General features: G+C 40.6%; 1 protein-coding gene across 3 annotated transcripts in view; it reads right to left on the bottom strand.

The window, feature by feature from the left end:
- Positions 1 to 18904, bottom strand: part of GRHL2 (grainyhead like transcription factor 2) — a 184557-nt gene that overhangs the window by 108913 nt on the left and 56740 nt on the right. For all 3 annotated transcript variants that reach the window (XM_037738646.1, XM_017528899.2, XM_037738645.1), the window contains 2 exons: positions 12673 to 12740; positions 6701 to 7094 (listed from right to left, as the gene is read on the bottom strand). In XM_037738646.1, coding sequence (XP_037594574.1) covers positions 6701 to 7094; positions 12673 to 12740 — 462 coding nt within the window. The remainder of the gene's footprint in view (positions 1 to 6700; positions 7095 to 12672; positions 12741 to 18904) is intronic.

Below are 18904 nucleotides of genomic sequence, written 5' to 3'. Positions count from 1 at the left end.
TCCCAGCTACTCAGGAGGCTGAGGCAGGAGAATCACTTGAACCGGGGAGGCGGAAGTTGTGGTATGCCGAGATAGCACCAGTACACTCCAGCCTGGGCAACAGAGTAAGATTCCATCTCAGAAAAAAAAAAAAAAAAAAAAAAAAATATTTAGATCTTTAATCCTAAGAGCAGTGAGATCTAAGTAAGGGGGTGATATGATCAGATTTCCATTTTGAAAAGACTATCACAGGCACAGTATACAAAAGCAGAAATGGCAATATTAGAGGACAGATATAATGAGAGAGCTTGGGCCAGTACGGTGAAGTATAGTGGAGACAAATGGATGAATTTCAGAGATGTTAAGAATGTAAAACTGATAGAATTGATAATGGATTAGATGGACCAAAGGTAGAGCTTGAGCAACCAGAAGATGGCAGCGCCATTTATGAAGCTGGAGAGCACAAGGGGAACACGGGGAAGATCGTAAGTTAGATTTGGGATAAGTAAAAAATCAAATCGGCAGTTAAATATAATAAAGACTATTCGTTCAGAAGAGAGGACTGGGCTGGAGAATAAAATTGGAAGTCTTTTGGACACAGATGATAACTGAAGCTGTGGACCCGAAGCCAAGAGCATTTGCAAGAGGGAGGAGTGATCAACAGTGTCAAATGGTGCTGCAAAGTTAAATAACAGCTTTAACAGAACTGGGACATTCATAGACATTCTATGCATTAGGTGGGTAAATGCTCTGTTAATCTAAATAATGGGTCATCTGGTCTTATCAACTTTGACTACATATAAAGAAACTTAAATCCTCCTAAAGTATAAAATGTAAATGTTACAGATTTTATAAAATTTTGCTTGATGTTAAAATACATTAACAAAGTGATAGAAATTTGGTGGCATCATAGCCACTGCATCATGCTTAAGGTAAACATAATAAAACTGGGTGCATTAATCAGAAGTGGGGCCATGTTTTTATCCTTTTAATGTGTTGGGAGAAATGGACTACCAGTTTTCAATCAATCAAATTGGATAGGGTTTAGATCCAGGATCACTTCCAGTTTCAGACTACATAAATATAAAATCAATGGACGAATGATCATACATCTATCCAGATAATGACAAATAGTCATTCTTGCTTTCATTCCAAGATGCTCTGCAAACTATGTTAATTCTACAAATAATGTGCCTGGAGTTAATTATGAAATACACAGTAAAGCTGTCTGATGTTCACTCATAAATAGTTCTTCTCAATTCCTGGGCACGTGAGAGGACTAATGGGAGAATTAACTCCTCGGCCCTCTTGCAGTTAGGTTGATCATGTGACTCATTCTAACCAATGAAATGTGAGCTGATGTGGACTAGGTCAAAGTATTTACTAGTCAGTATGCCATCTCCATGGCCTCCCTTCCTCTGCTGGGGTGACACTGGAAACCACATATAGAGGTGATAATGTCACAAGATGCAGGGACCCTGGATTCCTGAGTCACTAATTGGAAGAAAGCTGTGCAGTCATGCATCAGGACTTTATTAGCAAGGAATAATATTTTATTGTATTAAATCACTGAGATCTTGGTGTTTCTTTGTTCCTAAACAAGAAACTATTGTTAACTGATTTAAAGAAAATTATAGTACAGAATGAACAAATTCTTCCTTCCATTTTTATTTCTTCTTATGATTATGTATCTATATGATTTTTGATAAAATTTCTTCCAACTCTTAATTTTTAAATGTTTCCTGAAACATTTTTGGTCTTAATTACTACTCCAACGTACATTTATCAACTATACTCTTCACTTATTAGTGGAATGATGTTTGGCTTGTTTCTTACCCTCTCTCAACCTCTGTCTCTTCATCTGTAAAATGGGAAAAGTAATACACCTTCCTTGCAGGATGGTGGTAAGGATTAGAAGTACAATGCATAAGCCGTGGTGGCTGGCACAGAGCAGAACTCAATAAATGGCATCTATCATTATTTCCCTTCACACAGACAGACAGATTGTAAGCTTCTAGAAGGCAGAGACCAGACATGCCTTCAGCCTTAAGCTTCCACATCACCACAATGCCTAACACCCAGTATAAATCAACACATATTTGCCAAACGTTATTACAAAGAGGACGTAGAATAAAATATAAATCAAATTAGCTAAAATTCATCCATTAAAATGATTTTTTGGTTTTGTTTTTTGTTTGTTTTTGAGACGGGGCCTTGCTCTGTCACCCAAGCTGGAGTGCAGTGGCATGATCATAGCTCACCACAGCCTTAACTTCCTGGGCTGAAGCAATTCTTCCGCCTCAGCCCCGCAAGCAGCTGGGACTACAGGTGCATGCCACCACACCTGGCTAATTTCTTTATTCTGTATTTTTGCAGAGACAGAGGTCGTGAGCTCACAGGCTTAGATGATCTTCCCACCTCTGCCTCTCAAAGTGCTGGGATTACAGGCACAAGCCACCACTCCCAGTCTAAATGCTGCCACTGTCTTTTCAAAAATCTTAGCCTGAGTTTAGGCAGACTACTCCCTTCCCTGCTACCACTACCTGTGCACATGCATATACACACAGAAGAACTGGCCTCAAATGGCAAAAGAAATTGGATTATTCAACCAGGGTTCTAGATATTTTAATAGTTTGCCTAGAATAAATGAGTTTAGACATATTTTCCTTAATGAAATTTTCTTGATGAAATTACTCTGAAATCACTTAATCTTATAACAGTTGGCAATAAAATAGCTAAAGATCGCAGTAGGTCATTCAATTTAATTTACATCAGGCTGAAATATGATATGCCATGTAAACACTGATTTCCAAGACAAGGAGAGCAGCTCAACCAAAATCAGTAGGAATAGTCTTTATATTTAGTTTCTGGTAAGTTTCTTTACTTTCTAATCTACTTCAAAATAAAGCCCAAAATACAATAGCTTCCTTTCACAAGCCTCTTTATCTACAACACAAACATAACTGATAACACATCCCCCAAATGGCATGATGATTCCATTGACATTGGACCATGTCCATACACTCCTCTGTGACTAATGGAATATTTCTACACTGCGTGAGAAAAAAACATCAGTGGAAATCTTTTGGTGAAAAAGCATGTATCTCACGTGGGAATGCAGAGTGATAATTTCAGCTATTTGCTTTTCCTACAGAAACACCCCTGACTACTTGACAGCAAATCAAATAATCAACAATACCAAAGACTCTACAAGATCCTTCACTCAGTTTAAAAAAAGAAAACAAGAAAGTTTGCTAACTATTTTAAGCCATATGACTCAGAAAGCTAAGAAAAAATAATTTTAAGACCATTTTTTAAATTTCAAGGGCACTGAAAGTTTGATTGTAAAGCTACCAGAACCCAAGAAATATGACAGACTCTTAAGGACAAGGAATTTATCATGTGTCACTCTCATCACTCTCTGATTCCACAGAATACAGCAGGCACTCAGAAATGACTGGTGCCAGGAGTGGCAGGGCTGCTAGTGCAACTTCTATGCCCTAATAAATAAGAGTTGCTCTCTGCAACTTTGCAGAGAGCTAGTCCCTGCTCACCAACATTTTGTACTCTTTGCTCACCTGAAAGATTAAAAAAAAAAATTCTGAGATGGATCAAGGACAGTCAGATATCTTTAAAAAGATTTGGCGAATCACTGTCTTAAGCAATGGAACTACTGAGAATTAGAAGGCCCCAGTCTTCCCTGAGTGTGCAGTGGTACGATTAAGGATTTATGTTCTGGAGCCAAACAGCTTAGGTTGAGTCCCATCCCTCCCACTTACTGCTAAATGACCGTGAGCATACTTATGTTCTCTGTCCCTCAGTTTCCTCATTTAGAATATAGAGATGACAATAATAGTACCTACCACATAGAGCTTTTGTGAGGCTTATTTATATTTCACTTAGAATGATGCCCAGTACATAGTGAATACCTATCAAATGTTCATTATATTTAAATATTATCATTTAAAGATGAAATATCAAGCTCAGGCAGCTGCATTTTGCCCCAATGGAAATTAAATAGGCAGCAGGCTGAAGACATTGTCACACTGCCACTACACTCACTCCTCTTTAGGTGGAAAACCACACATTCTCCCCTTTTGTCCTTGTCTTTTATTGGCCGAGGTGGGCTGAAAAATAGGGAACCAATGACTCCCATCTCAAATACAGAGACACTGCTCCTAAATGGTAAAGAAATTGATCTGAGCTAATAAAAATACACATTACCTATTCTGGGTCAAAATTTGGAAAAAGAACCTACAATTATATCATAAATTGCTGTTTTACCAAGAACCCAAGGCAAGTCAATGAATACAAGATCATCTTTTTAACAAATAGTGCTGGAACAAAATCAATATGGCTGGATATCAGTATGGAGAAAAGTGTCTCAATCTTTACATCACATCATATATAAAAATCACTTCAAAATAAATCAAAAACCTGAATGAAAGAGGTAAAACTAATAAATGTCTAAAGAAAAACAAAAAGCAAACAAATTGTGTGACATTGGGTTAGGGAAAGATTTCTTAAATAACAAAAATATAAACTATAAATGATAACATTAATAAAGTAGACTTCATCGGATTAAACACTGTGGCTCATGGAAAGATAAAATTAAGAAAAGAAAGGCTAACGGACTGCAAAATATGTGACTAATCAAAGGCTTATATTCACATTATACAGAGAGCTTTTAAAACTTAACAAAAGGAAGAAAACTCAATTTAAAAGTTGGACAAATAATTTGAACAGACACTTCACAAAAGAAGTTATAGGAAGGGCCAAATAAGTACATGAAATGCTGTTTAACATCACTACACATAAAGAAATGCAAATTCAAGGCACAATGAAACATCATCACATATCCACTAAAAGAGCTGAAGTTTAAAAGTTACCAAGTTTTGGCAACAGTGTGGAAAACAGGGATCTTTATACATTGCTGGTAGGAACGAAATGGTATAGCCACTTTGAACCACCGTGTGGTACTACCTTATAAAGTTAAACATACATGAGCCACATGGCCCAGCAATTCCAGCTCTAAGTATTTACCTGAGAGAAATCAAAGTGTATGTCCACTTTAAAATATAAGTAGGAATGTCCATAGCAGCATTTTTCATAATAGCCAAAAGCTAGAAGCAACCAGATGTCCATCAACTAGTGACTAGCTATAGTGATATACACTCACTATGAAATACTACTCAGCAATTTTTAAAAACAACTATTAAAGCAAGCAACAAGGCTGGGCGCAGTGGCTCACACCTGTAATCTCAGCATTTGGGGAGGCCAAGGTGGGCAGATCACCTGAGGTCAGGAGTTCAAGACAAGCCTGGCCAACATGGTAAAACCCCATCTCTACTAAAAATACAAAAGAAAAAAAAAAAAAATAACCAGGCATGGTGATGCATGCCTGTAATCCCAGCTACTCCAGAGGCTGAGGCAGGAGAATCCTTTGAACTCAGTGGGCAGAGGTTGCAGTGAGTCAAGATCTCACCTCTGCACTCCAGCCTGGGCAACCCAGAAAGACTCCATCTCAAAAACAAACAAAAAACAACATATATGAATCTCAAAAATTTGCTAAGCAAAAAAGGCACAATAGGAGACTATATCCTCTGTCATTTCATTTAAATGAAATTTTAGACAAGGCAAAACTATGGTGACAGTGGGCAGATCCATGCTCACCAAATGCAAGGGGACCAGGGAGGGCTTCAAGTGCAAAGAGGTTCAAGGAAATTTTTAGGGCGAGGGAACTTTCTATGCTTAGCTTCTGATGTTGGTTTTACAATTGTATACAACTACCAAAATTCTCAACTGTGCACTTAGAACTTGTGAATTTAAAACAAACAAGCAAAGAAAATTGCTTCTGTTAGTCCTATGGGCTCCTGAGAAGAATACATATTCTCTATTTGTAAGGTAGAAAGAATACACACATATACACACATGATTATTGATAATGCAAATTCTCCTTCTTGAGTATTCCATCAGATTAGGTTTTTTAAAGTTATATTGTTTTGTTTTGTTTTTGAGATGGAGTTTCTGTCTTGGCGCCCAGGCTGGAGTGTAGTGGCACAGTCTCAGCTCACTGCAACCTCCGCCTCCTGGGTTCGAGTGATTCTCCTGCCTCAGCCTCTGAGTAGCTGTGATTACAGGCATCTGCAACCATGCCCGGCTTATTTTATTTTATTTTTTGGTATTTTTAGTAGAGACGGGGTTTCACTATGTTGGCCAAGTTGGTCTCGAACTCTCAACCTCAGTTGATCTACCCATTTCGACCTCCCAAAGTCCTGGGATTACGGGCGTGAGCCACCATGCTGGGCCAAAGTTATACTGCTTTTTAAGAAAGAATGGACAAGCCCTACCTTAAGCTACCTACCATTTGGAAGTTTACAAACTAGAGAAGATCAAGGTGAAAACTTTACAAAGCAGAAGTTTCCACACAAATATCTCTTAATTCCTCATAAATATTTAATCTTAAGACTAAAATGAAAACAAACAAAAAAATCCATCATCTAAGAATCAAGAAAAACAGAAATAATCCTCCACACACACAGACATAGATAGGTTTATTAGTATCTGTTTAGAAAGAATGCCAGACTACCAATAAACACATCTTTTAGAAAACTAGTTGAAACTAAAACTCACTGCTTAATTCATTTGTCACACTTTGAAAGGAAACAGAAAAGAAATTAGCTAGGGGCTCTGGGTTTGGGTTCCGGCCAATGGGACTCACCTCTGTGGCTGCGTCCTTGAAGCTCTCGCTGTACGTGCTGTCTGGGGTGCTGCGCTGGTCATCCTTGAGATAGGCGCTGTGGGTGGCCAGCGAGGGCAGGTCATACTGAGTCTGTTCAAAGATAACCACTCGTTGTTCTTCCCCATCTCCCCGGGGATAGTGCACAGGTGGGGTCATGAAAACTGGTGTGAAATCTTCAGCTTTCACCACAGTGATTCCTGACACCGGGATGATGGCAGAGCTCTCGGGGACGCTGATGCTGTACTGTTCCCGCTTGGAATTCTCCAGGTGATCTTGATTTAGAGAAAGGTTCACTGGAACCGTCTTTAGGACTTGCACTCGGTTTTCTCCTCCACTCAAATTACTCTGGGCTTCACTCGTGCCAAGGCAGTTTCTGTGTGTTCAAACCCGCCCCCGCAACATGATAGAATTAGAAAAATCACCATTCGGCAACACCTAATAAAATAACCAATGCAGGCAATAATCATTGGATGCTAATGCCATTAAGGGATGGGGGCTGGCAAACTTCACAACGAAATGCAATGGGATTCTTCGTCACTAGAAGCAGGATCACGAGTGAGCCATGCGCCCACTGGTGTCATGCAACCTGAAGTACTCAGCCCCGCTGTAAAAAAAACAAACAAAAAAGGACCGGATGCGGTGGCTTAGGCTGGTAACCTCAGAACTTTGGAAGGCCAAGGCAGGCAGATGGCGAGGTTAGAAGTTCAAGACCGGCCTAACCAACATAGTGAAACCCTGTCTCTACTAAAAATACAAAAATTAGCTGGGCATGGTGGCGCACACCTGTAGTCCCAGCTACTCAGGAAGCTGAGGCAGGAGAATCTCTTGAACCCGGAAGGTGGAGGTTGCAGTGAACCAAGATCACACCATTGCACTCCAGCCTGGTGACAGAGGGAGACTCTGTCTCAAAAAAACAAAGCAAAAACAAAATGAAACAAAACCTGACCCTAAATCTAATCAAACCTTCATAACCAACTTTTGGCACTTAGGAAATACAGGAGCAGAAAGAATGACTTAACATCAAAAAAAGCAATCAGACAAACCAGAATGCAGCACATCTTACTGACCTAAATTTGTCAGCTAGTCAAAGGCATGGAAAAAGCAGGAAGGGTGGGAGAAGCGTTCTAGATTAAATAAGATTTAAAAGTCATAAAAATCAAGTATGATGAGTAGCTCTTTTTTGGATCCTGACCTGAACAAACCAAAAAGGCATTTATAAGGTAACGGTAATTTTGAGGCAGTTGAATATGGACTGGGAATTGGGTGATATTAAGGACTTATTGTTGGCCAGGCTCAGTGGCTCACACCTATAATCCCATCACTTTGGGAGCCCAAGGCAGGTGGATCACCTAAGTTCAGGAGTTCGAGACCAGCCTAGCCAAAATGGTGAAACCCCATCTCTACTAAAAATACAAAATTAGCCAAGTATAGTGGCATGTGCCTGTAGTTCCAGCTACTCGGGAGGCTGAGGTGGGAGAATCGCTTGAAACCAGGAGGCAGAGTTTGCAGTGAGTCAAGATCACACCACTGCACTCCAACCTGGGGGAAAGAGCCAGGAAAAAAAAAAAAATTGTTAATTCTAAAAAAAGAGAACTGTTAATTTAGCTAGGAGTGATAATGATTTTGAGCTTATGTAATAAAATGTCCTTTTTTTTTTAGAGATACATACCAGAAGTCATTAGAGGTTAACTAATATGATGACAGGGATTTATTTTAAATACTACTGCAATTTGAAAAAAAGAAAGAAAGGGAAAGAGAGAAAAGGTCAATATTAAGCAGCTATTAAGCAATGGCAACGATTTATCAGTGCCGAACTGGAGAATGGGATGGGTATGGGGGGGGCGGTTATTACACTATTCTCTGTACTTCTGTATATGTTTGAAAATTCTACCAAAAAAGTTTATTTTAAAATACAAAAAGAAAAAAGTAGGAGGAGGACAAACATAATAATTTGAAGAATTGGGAAGTGGTGAGGATATTTTTCATCATTCTGTGGTCATCTTAAAGGAGAAATAAGATAATGAGAATTTATCATTAAAATATTTTCACCAAATTGAGAGAGAACATGAGCTCACTGATGTCCTTAGCACTGAGTTCCTTTGGGGGCTTAAGGAAGGGGTGTAGCTTGGCTTATGTAAAGCAAGAGCTCCCAGATCTCAGACCACCTGGGTGGTACAGAGAGAAAGGAGAGGATGTAGAAAATTAATTCTTGCCAGACTAGAATGAAATACTTTCATCTAAAGAAGTCTGGGAGAGAACAGAAACAAATAGGAACTCACTAATGGAAAATTATTGTTGGAAGCAAAATGATTTTACTAACAAAGTTCCTCTGGTCAGTGCAATTCTGAGATCACCTCTCACTAATTTATGGATTATTCTGAGTGATATGGAGAGAAAATACATGGTTTGCCCCCTCCTCTGCTGCCTGGGTTGTTTGTTTCTATTTTTTTTAATTTAGCATGTGCTTTCTGGGACTTTCTGGCATCTCTCATTGAGAGGAATATTCTCTTAAAATTTGTTCTTCTGGGGCTGGGCACCGTGGATCACACCTGTGATCCCAGCACTTTGGAAGGCTGAGGCAGGAGGATCACCTGAGGTCGGGGTTCAAGACCAGCCTGACCAACATGGAAAAACCCTGTCTCTACTAAAAATACAAAATTAGCCAGCTCATGCTTGGCTCATCCTTATAATCCCAGCTACTCAGCAGGCTGAGGCAGGAGAATTGCTTCAACCTGGGAGGCAGAGGTTGCAGTGAGATGAGATGGCACCATTGTACTCCAGGCTGGGCAGCAAGAGTGAAACTCCATCTCAAAAAAAAAAAAAAAAAAAAAAAAAAAAATTTGTTCTTCCAAGAACTGGGCTCTCCTGGCTCCTGTGTATAAAGAAGGAAGCCCATTAGCCTTTGAGCTTGCCTAACTACCAAGCAGGACTTGATATTTTCAGCTTTGATTTTTCAGATGAAACTTCAGAGTAAAACTTGTGAAAAGAATTTCTCCACATGATCACAGCAAATAGAGAAATATTTAAGATAGCTAAAACTATCTGTAGGAAGAAATAAGTCTAGAAAATAATTTCCTAAGGAGTAAAATCACAAGTCTACATACTTTTTGCCTTTAAGTAATGACCTGTTTTCATGGACAAATCAATAGAGCGATCCTGTACATAAAAAATAGTGAAATTTTAGAATTTATGTTTCATCTGAATCCAGCTAGTTGGGGGATGCCAAAACACAGGCCACCCATTTACATTACCGTTTCCTAAACCTCATTGTTTAAACATTGCATGGAATATTAATAGATATTCCTCACACGCACACAGACATACACAAGAGTCCATGATAAAATCACTAATAAAAAAACAAACAAAATTGCCATAACAAGACCACCCTGAGTGGGTTGCAAACATCATGAACCCAGTAGAGGTCCGAGCATTCCTTCACCTGTTTAATCAAAACCCAGGATTTCCCGAACTCATGTCAGTCTAGATCCTTCAGTGACGAAACAACCACTAATACCTGAGGATAGGCCCCTACAGGTTAGGGGTAGATAAGTTGGTCTACATTTATTGGCTACAAAGTTGCTGCCCAGTTTCCACTCTGAGCTTTGCACACACACAGTCCCACTGGCTTTGTCGAAATATTCAAAGGTAACCAACTTCTCTATAGTTAGAGTCCATGTGGGGCCAAGTTTCTTAATTCTTTAATTCTTTAGAATTCACATATGAATTCTAAAGAAAGAATACAAGTCCAAATTTTTTTTTTGCTTTGGTGTCCTAATAAACAAAGAAGCAAGCTATGGAATTGTATAAATCTAGTTGAATGTTATGATAACACCAGAAAATAACAGATTCGGCACCACCCTAAAATGTGTAACTGTGTCTCTGGTAAACGGTTTTAGCTTTCAAAGCTAATGCCAGAGAATTTCACAAAGACATCTAAAAAATGGGTAATTCGAACTAAGAATTATTGTGAGATATTAATTACCTGCAATAGAATTTGAAATTGAACCAAATATTATACTATGAGAAAAAAATGCAATGATAATAATGGTATGTTAAATATATTTTTGAGAAAATTTGGATCATGTCATTGAGATTCTGTTATTTTTCTAGGTAGCATCTTCTGTATACAAACAGTTGTAATGATACTATGTTAACACATGATACCTTAATTCATGAATATGCTGTAGATCATGATATCCTTCCAAATTATATTCAATGAGAAGTCTAAGTCATAATTAATCTATACAAGGTAGTTTATATTTCACTGTTTTTTAAAAAATGCTGTGAAAAATTACAAGAATAACCATTAAAATACAATGAGCAGCTGTTGCTTTGTAATGTCATCCTGAGAGAAGTAGACAGCGCACGTCTTAGACGCGTTTTTGCCCTGATCCTGCTATAATTCTGGCACAGGACTAAGCGGATAGCACAAGCTTAACTCAATAAAACTGGCTGGGTCAACGAAAAGTTTTGGGGCCTGAAGAGTGTCAGCCTCTTCTTCCTTGTCATCACTTCTGCCAGAGATGTCCCAGGACCCCAGGGCAATGTGGAGCTTCAGGAGATCCCTAATGGAACAGTGAATCAGATGCAGGAAGCCCTCATGTTCTGCTGGGGTTGTACCTTGGAGATGCTGCACAGCACAGGGCTGCTGGTTGGCGGAGTGGCCCCTGCTGCTCATCACAGAAGATGTAATGTCCCAAGCAGTTCCTATCAAGGCCAGGTCAGATTCTGACATATGTGCTAGCAGGGGATTTTATTTCCATATGGATGAACTCCCAATAGAAAAACACTATGGCTTCTCTCTATCCGACTGCAAGGGAAGAAATTTATTGATGGATGAATTTGAAAGAAGTAGATGAGTTTGGGCCAGGCATGGTGGTTCACACTTGTAATCCCAGCACTTTTGGAGGCCAAGGTGGGTGGATCACAAGGTTAGAAGATCAAGACCATCCTGGACAACATAGTGAAACCCCGTCTCTGCTAAAACTACAAAAATTAGCCAGATGTGGTGATGTGTACCCATAGTCCCAGCTGCTCAGGAGGCTGAGGCAGGGGAATCACTTGAACCCGGGAGGCAGAGATTGCAGCGTGCCAAGATCACACCATTGCACTCCAGCCTGGGTAACAAGAGTAAAACTCCGTCTCAAAAAAAAAAGTTTGAAGGAAGTAGCTGTGCAGGGTGATTCAATCCCTTCTGGTCCTGTCTCTTTTTTGGGAATCGTCCTGGCCAAAGAAAGGGGATTCTCCTTCCAGTGCCATAAATGGTACAAAGACATGCTAGGGACTGAATGGGTAGATTACGTAAATCAGGACTGAAGCGTTACAAGCTGCAGTCACATTCTCCAATTGGCTTCGTCAGAAATAAAGCTGCTTTTGATTTTTTCCCCTTTTTTAATCTCAATTTATCTGACTGTGCCTTACTTTTCAGCTGGTTCTTGACTGAGGAGGGCAGGGAAAGGGTGTTCTCTAGTGATCTCCTGCAGCTGTCCTGCCCCTTCACCCTGAGAGCGGATACCCCTCACAACGGCCTTCACCTGTGCCTCTCTTGGCTAACAGCCCAACCTCCTTTCTTTCCCCTCCCCCCATCTTCAAAAGCAATCCTTCAAGTGTCTCACTTCCTGGGTGGCCTAATTGCAGTTATAATGTCATGGGGTTGATCAGAAAAGTTCATCCCCTCAGTGGGCTATCTTGCTAGCATCTCACCTCTGACTCAGGATTTTAAGCCTCCCCTTGAAAGGGGGTATTTGAAGAGGGTGCAGAGACGCTTTGGATGCATCACCAAAAATGTAATTTGCTCTCCCTGACTGAGAGATCTAGCATTGGTCCAGACTCAAAAGACAGACAGAAGATGCTAAGCTTCTTAACCCATCTCAAGAACAAAACACATAGTTAATAACATTATTTTCAGAAAACAGTTATTTTGGGGAGGCCGGCGAGTCCCTTTACCGTACCTTTTCTCCTGGTCTTCTTGGCTGTCACTTGCTTTGCTTACAGACAGCAGCCTCTTGTCTCGAGGAACCTGGAAACATCACCAACCATCAGTCAGGCATACATTGATGCAACCATGACCATGTTCAGAGCTAGACACCAGCATCAGCAAAGAAACCAAAGTGGAATGTTCTCCAGGAAATGGTGGAAAAATTGCTATCACCAGGAGATGTTAAAGGTGAGTAGCCTGAGTGACAATGATTATGGAGCCAGAAACAGTGTTGGTGATAAACACATGGCCACAACAGACATGATTCAGCTGTTCATGGCTGGCCTGGGTGACTCTCCCTGGACCTGAGCACCTCTTGTGCACTTCCCACCATGGGAGTGAAAGAGGAGAGAGAAGCAACATGAGTGGAGGTGAATTTAGACATGGGTGCCTTTGAGCAGACAGAAAACATAATGGAGGTCCAAGATGAGTCACCGTAAAGAACAGGAGCCTACCCTCCTCTCTGATGAGGGCTTTAGGTGCTAACATGGTGGGGGGCTCAGGTACAGGGGGCCGTACTGTCAGCCAGCAGCGAGGGGAAGTATCCAATATACCTGGGCCCCACTTTGTCCACCTTCCTACACAGCTTGTGGACTTGCTTCCAAGATTTTGTTTCTAAATATACTTTCATTATTGTCTTAAAACCCCTAATACCAACATATTACCTGAAAGATTATTGAAAAAGTGCTAATTGAGAGATGGACCATCCCACCAGCTGTGTCTCTGATCATCTAATAACCTGCTGCATCCTAGATCCTTTACTCTGCCATAGTTTTCAAACACATGGGTAAGTAGGCTTGAATTGGGTTGGTTGATTAGATTTTTCATTTGCGTATTTTGCTTCTTCTTTTTTTGCTGTATCTCCAGAGCTTCCTTCTAGCCAAACTAACTTTGCACCCAAAAAGCAGCCTTTGCTTTCTTGAGATAAAAGCACATTCATGAAAATCATCCCTCTACTGGAGTCCCCTAGCAATTCCTGTGGTTTCCACTTACCTGAATGTGTACACAAGCCCGGACACCTGGCTTAGGGTGGGGACAGAGCAGGGTGGCCAGGAGTCCAGACCTAGGGCATGCTTGCCTGGATTCAAACCTTCAGCTCTACCACTCAGTAAACTCTGTCCCATTTTCCTCATCTGTACAGTGGGCATAACGGTAGTCCCTTGTCTCACAGGTTTTTAGTAAAATTAAATGAGTTAATTTTTTTAAAGCACTTGGAGTGTCTGGTACTTTATATTTGTTAAATAAAAATAAATCAATTTTAAGTAATTCATGTTAACGTTCAGAGTCTACACTATGCTAGGCATTGCTAAACAATGTATAAAAGTGAGATAAATAATAGTTCTCATCACTTATTGAACATGACAGATAAACATACAATTTCAATACTCAGTACACCTACATTCATTGTGGCACTATTTACAGTAGCCCGAAGGAGGAAACCACCCAAGCATCCATCAGCAGATAGATAGAAAAACAAAATGAGCATAGCCATAGAACAGAATACTATGCTGCCTTAACAGAGAATGAAATTAAGGCACATGCTATAATATGGAGGGACCCTGAAGACATTACACTAAAAAAAACTAAGCAGATACAAGAGGACAAATACTGTATGATTCCACTTATATGAGGTACCCCAGAAGAGTCAAATTCATAGACAGAAGGTAAAACAGAGATGACCAGCAGGTGGGAGGACAAGAAAGGAGTTACTGTTTCAGGAGTACAGAGTTTTCTGTTTGGGAAAATGAAAGGCTCTGGAGATAGATAGATGGTGGCGATGTTTGCACAACAATGTGAATATACTTAATGCCACAGAACTGGACACTTAATAATGGTTAAAATGGTAAATTTCATGTTATATATTTTTGACATTTTTAAAAGGCATTAAGAAAGAAGTAAATATTTAAGAAGACCCCACAGCCATAAAAATAGAATGAAATTATGTCCTTTGCAGCAAAATGGGTGGAGCTGGAAGCCATTATCCTAAGCGGATAAATGCAGACACAGAAAAGCAAACACCATGTGTTCTGACTTATAAATGGGAGCTAAACATTGGGTCCACATTGACATAAAGATGGGAACAACAGACACGGGACTGCTAGAGCAGGGAGCGGGGAGGATGCAGGGCAAGGGCTGAAAAACCACCTTTTGGGTACTAAGCTCACTGCCTGGGTGGTGGGCACAGTCGTGCCCCAAACCTCAGTGTCACACAATATATACATATAATAAACCTGCACAAATACTCCCAAATCAAAAACAAAAGTTGAAATGATAAATTTCTTTTTTTAAAAAATAAGGATACCTGGCTGGGCGTGGTGGCTCACACTTGTAATACCAGCACTTTGGGAGGCCAATGCAGGTGGATCACAAGGTCAGGAGTTCGAGACCAGCCTGGTCAATATGGTGACACCCCGTCTCTACTAAAAACATAAAAGTTAGCTGGGCATGTTAGCAGAAGCCTGTAATCCCAGCTACTTGGGAGGCTGAGGCAGGAGAATTGCTTGAACACAGGAGGTGGAGGTTGCAGTGAGCCGAGATCAGCCACTGCACTCCAGCCTGGGTGACAAAGTGAGACTCCATCCTCCACCCCCACAAAAAAGAGAGACCTGCACATGTATCCCAGAACTTAAAGTATAATCGTTAAAAATAATAATTAAAGAGGGGAAAAAAAAGAGAAAGAAATTCCACTGGCATTCAGATTAAAAACTTAATAAACTGGAAAACTACAAAAAAGAAAAAAAAAAAAAAAAAAAAAAAAAGAGACCTGCTTCTCCAGCTCTGCCTGCCGCTGGGTCCTGAGTTTATGACTGACCCAACTCCACCAGAGAGTACTTAGTTTCTCTCCTAAAAGATAGTTATTTCTACAGTGTTTCAAAAATTTAATACCCCGTGATATGAGATAAAACTGAGCTACTGGCAGGGCTCTCTGGAAGCCTACAAGATGGAGTTCCCCAGAGGGGCTGAGCCATGGGTAAGAAATTGTCAAGTGGAGGCAGAAGGCTAGAAGCCACCAGAGCTGCTTATAAAAAGGTTTGAGAGCAGGACAGAACAGGAAGGCACAGCCAGCGTAAGGAATGAGTTGGAGGAGATGCGGCCTCAGAGATGAGCAAAGGCCAGAGGAGGAAGGGCCTTGAACCAGGGACAGATGATTGACTTCTTTTGTCGGGTGCTACGGCACCGTCACATTTTTCTTGACTATCAAGGATCCCTTGCCCCCTCCCCTTCAACCAGGTGGCACAAACTGCCCTGTGCCTCTGTAACCCATCCCCTGCCCCTGGACACCGGCCTCCAGGCTCAGCCTCCAGGGTCCCTTGCTTGGGCTGCTGCATCAGCTCCTAACTGGTCTCTCCTCTCCTTCATTTCATCCCTGTGACTTATTTCTGGATCCATTAGGAAGACTCAGAGTGGTCTGCTTAAAATGCAGTCTGATCTCTTCATGCTGCTATTCTACTTAAAATCCTTCAGCGCTTCCGGTTACTCAGGTAGGTGGCCTCCAAAAAGTCTCCCACATCAACATGGGTAGCCCATTTTTGCTTCTCACACTTGGGCCAACTGTATCTACAACCATGCAATGCCCCTTCTCACAAAAGAGCCATCACACAAAGTTCTCTCTGCCTAGAACATGTCCTGCCCCTCCTACACCCACACCACCACCCATGCCTTCTCCAGGCTAACTTGTGCCCATACGTTGAGTCCCATCTAATTTTCTGTGTCCATGATATGGCAATCTCTGTGTCTACCTTGTACGTGGTTACGTCCTGAGTGCCTGGAATGTAGTAGGCCCTCACTAAATACTTATTGAAAGAATCAATCGATCAATGAAAATGGCCTGGAAAGGGCAGAACCAAAGAAATAGCAGAATAGACATTCCAAACTCTGAAACATGTTAGCAACTCCCAAAGATGTATGGAAGTGAACGTTATTGTTGCCAAGAGTCCCTGATGTGAGCTCTGAGCAGACAACTGTGCTCAGTCTATGGTGCGGGGCACAATGCCAGAAAGGTGGTTATTAATCTGCAGGTTTGCTCTTCTTTGAACCATGCGCTTTTTTGAAGCTTTGGCTTTGCAAACCATCTTTAGATAAACTAAGAACTCTGAACTTGATCTCCTCTCTTGAGTCCTAGACTTACCTACCAGACATCCCTACCTGGACTTCCTGCAGGCACATCAAACTCAACCCATAATTATCGTTCTCCTCAAAGCCTTTATTCTGTACTCTCTGCCTTGATTAATCCAGGAATCATCTTAGGCATCTTGCCCCTAGTTATGAACTCCCCTCACGAACTCTGTCTTTCTCTCTCTTTCTGTCCAGCCTGTGTATGTGACAGATTGTCTTCTACTCTGTGGCAGAGTAGGCATTGCTTCCTCTGGAGAGCCTGAATTATCTGAGAGGTTGCCAGTCAGCCCACTGCTCTTGGAACACACCACTTTTAGAGCAGTGACCTCCATAAACCATGGTTATAGGTTTATAGGACTGTGTTTGTCCTAGACTGTGATTGTTGGTGATCTCTCTGAGGTGGTGAACTGAGTCTCACCTGCCTTTGGATATCCAATATTTATCCCCATTGCTGGGAGGTTATAGCTATTTTGTGAGTATTTGTTGGGTGGGTGGATGGATGGATGGACAAACAAATCAACCCACAAACTGGTTTCCAACAGTACTGGTCAGTAGGACAGATAGAAACCAACTGACCAGGGGAGCCTATTTTCACTACAACTGGAACCAGATGATGATAAACCAGCTTTCTCAAGAGAAAAATAAAGTTAGATAAAGTCAGTCAAAACATTTTTAAAATATATGGCTAATTGAGTCTGTCAGGTCTTTCTATCATGCCTGAAATTCATGGAAAGGTTGCAGAACTCTGGAGCTGCTATCAGTAAGTAGTTTACACTGGATAGAGAACTGAGCTAGGATTTGAGTCTCTAAATTATGACAGATTCTATACATTGGGTTTTAAAAAATAAACACCACTTGATTAGTAAACAACATTAAGCTTCAAATGCATACTTTTAAAATTTGTAAATGGGTTCAAAAAATGGCATTTTTAAAATGGTGGTCATTGGAAAACAATGGCTATGAGAAAACATATGGGATTGCCCTGTGATCTTGGGTAAATCCCACTCAGTTACCTGAACTATAAAATGTAAAACCTGATGGATTTCACTGCAATGATCCTATGGTAACAGTTATCAAATATAAGTGAAAAGACTGAAATTTATAAAGTATTATGCAAAGGTATGCTTTTGCCACGTTCAAAGGATAGGACCCACCATTTCTGGAGTGACTGCATGTATCTCATTACCTCCTCCCTCTGCACAGACCCCACGACTGTCTCCTCAGGGTGAACTACTGCAACTCAGAAGCGAGGAAAAATGGTTTCTTTGGCAAAAAGAGTTCATATTCTGAAGAGAGACAGAAAGTCTATAAAATTTAAATAACTTGGCAGCAATTTCTCAGAGTTTGCACTAAAAACCCAGAACTGCTTTGTTTCATTAACATTTCACTTGACTACAGAAAAAGTTCTTTTTTTTTTTTTTTTTTTTTGACTACAGAAAAAGTTCTAACCTCAAGAGACATTTAACTTTCTTATAACTTTAACACCAACATATATAAGCTGTGAACACCCAGGATAGTGAAAAGGGCTTCAGAATGATCATTTGAACATAGAATGAAAAGAAGACCCATTCTTTCCACAAACACTAAAATGTTCCAAGCAAAAATATAGCAAAGCTTGTGCGAAATAAAAGCTATATAACTCTAGTAGTCCACATGGTCTTGGAAAATATTAATTCAACAGAAGGAGTCATAGACTTGGCTGCACCTTGAGTTTTCTGTAAACTCCCTACCTGGTATCTCAGAATATTTACAGAAAGCAGTATTTCAACTTTCCTTTAAATGCTAGCAAATATACAAAAGGACAGGTAATCTATGTAACACATTTACTAGTACTTAATCACCCATATTTACTAATACCTAATTATCCCCTGCATCTGTGGGAAATAAAATACATTGGCTTCACAAATTACTAATATGGAGTGGATGTGGTGACTCATGCCTATAATCCCAGCACTTTGAGAGGCTGAGGCGGGTGGATAACTCGAGGCTGGGAGTTCAAGAGCAGCCTGCCCAACATGGCCAAATCCTGCCTCTACTAAAAACACAAAAAAGGGCCGGGTGTGGTGGCTCACACCTATAATCCCAGCATT

Source organism: Cebus imitator, unplaced genomic scaffold (assembly GCF_001604975.1).
Source record: "Cebus imitator isolate Cc_AM_T3 unplaced genomic scaffold, Cebus_imitator-1.0 Scaffold56, whole genome shotgun sequence".
Classification (NCBI taxonomy): domain Eukaryota; kingdom Metazoa; phylum Chordata; class Mammalia; order Primates; family Cebidae; genus Cebus; species Cebus imitator.
The sequence above is the reverse complement of the archived record's forward strand: the minus strand, read 5'-3'. Positions and strand labels throughout refer to the sequence as shown.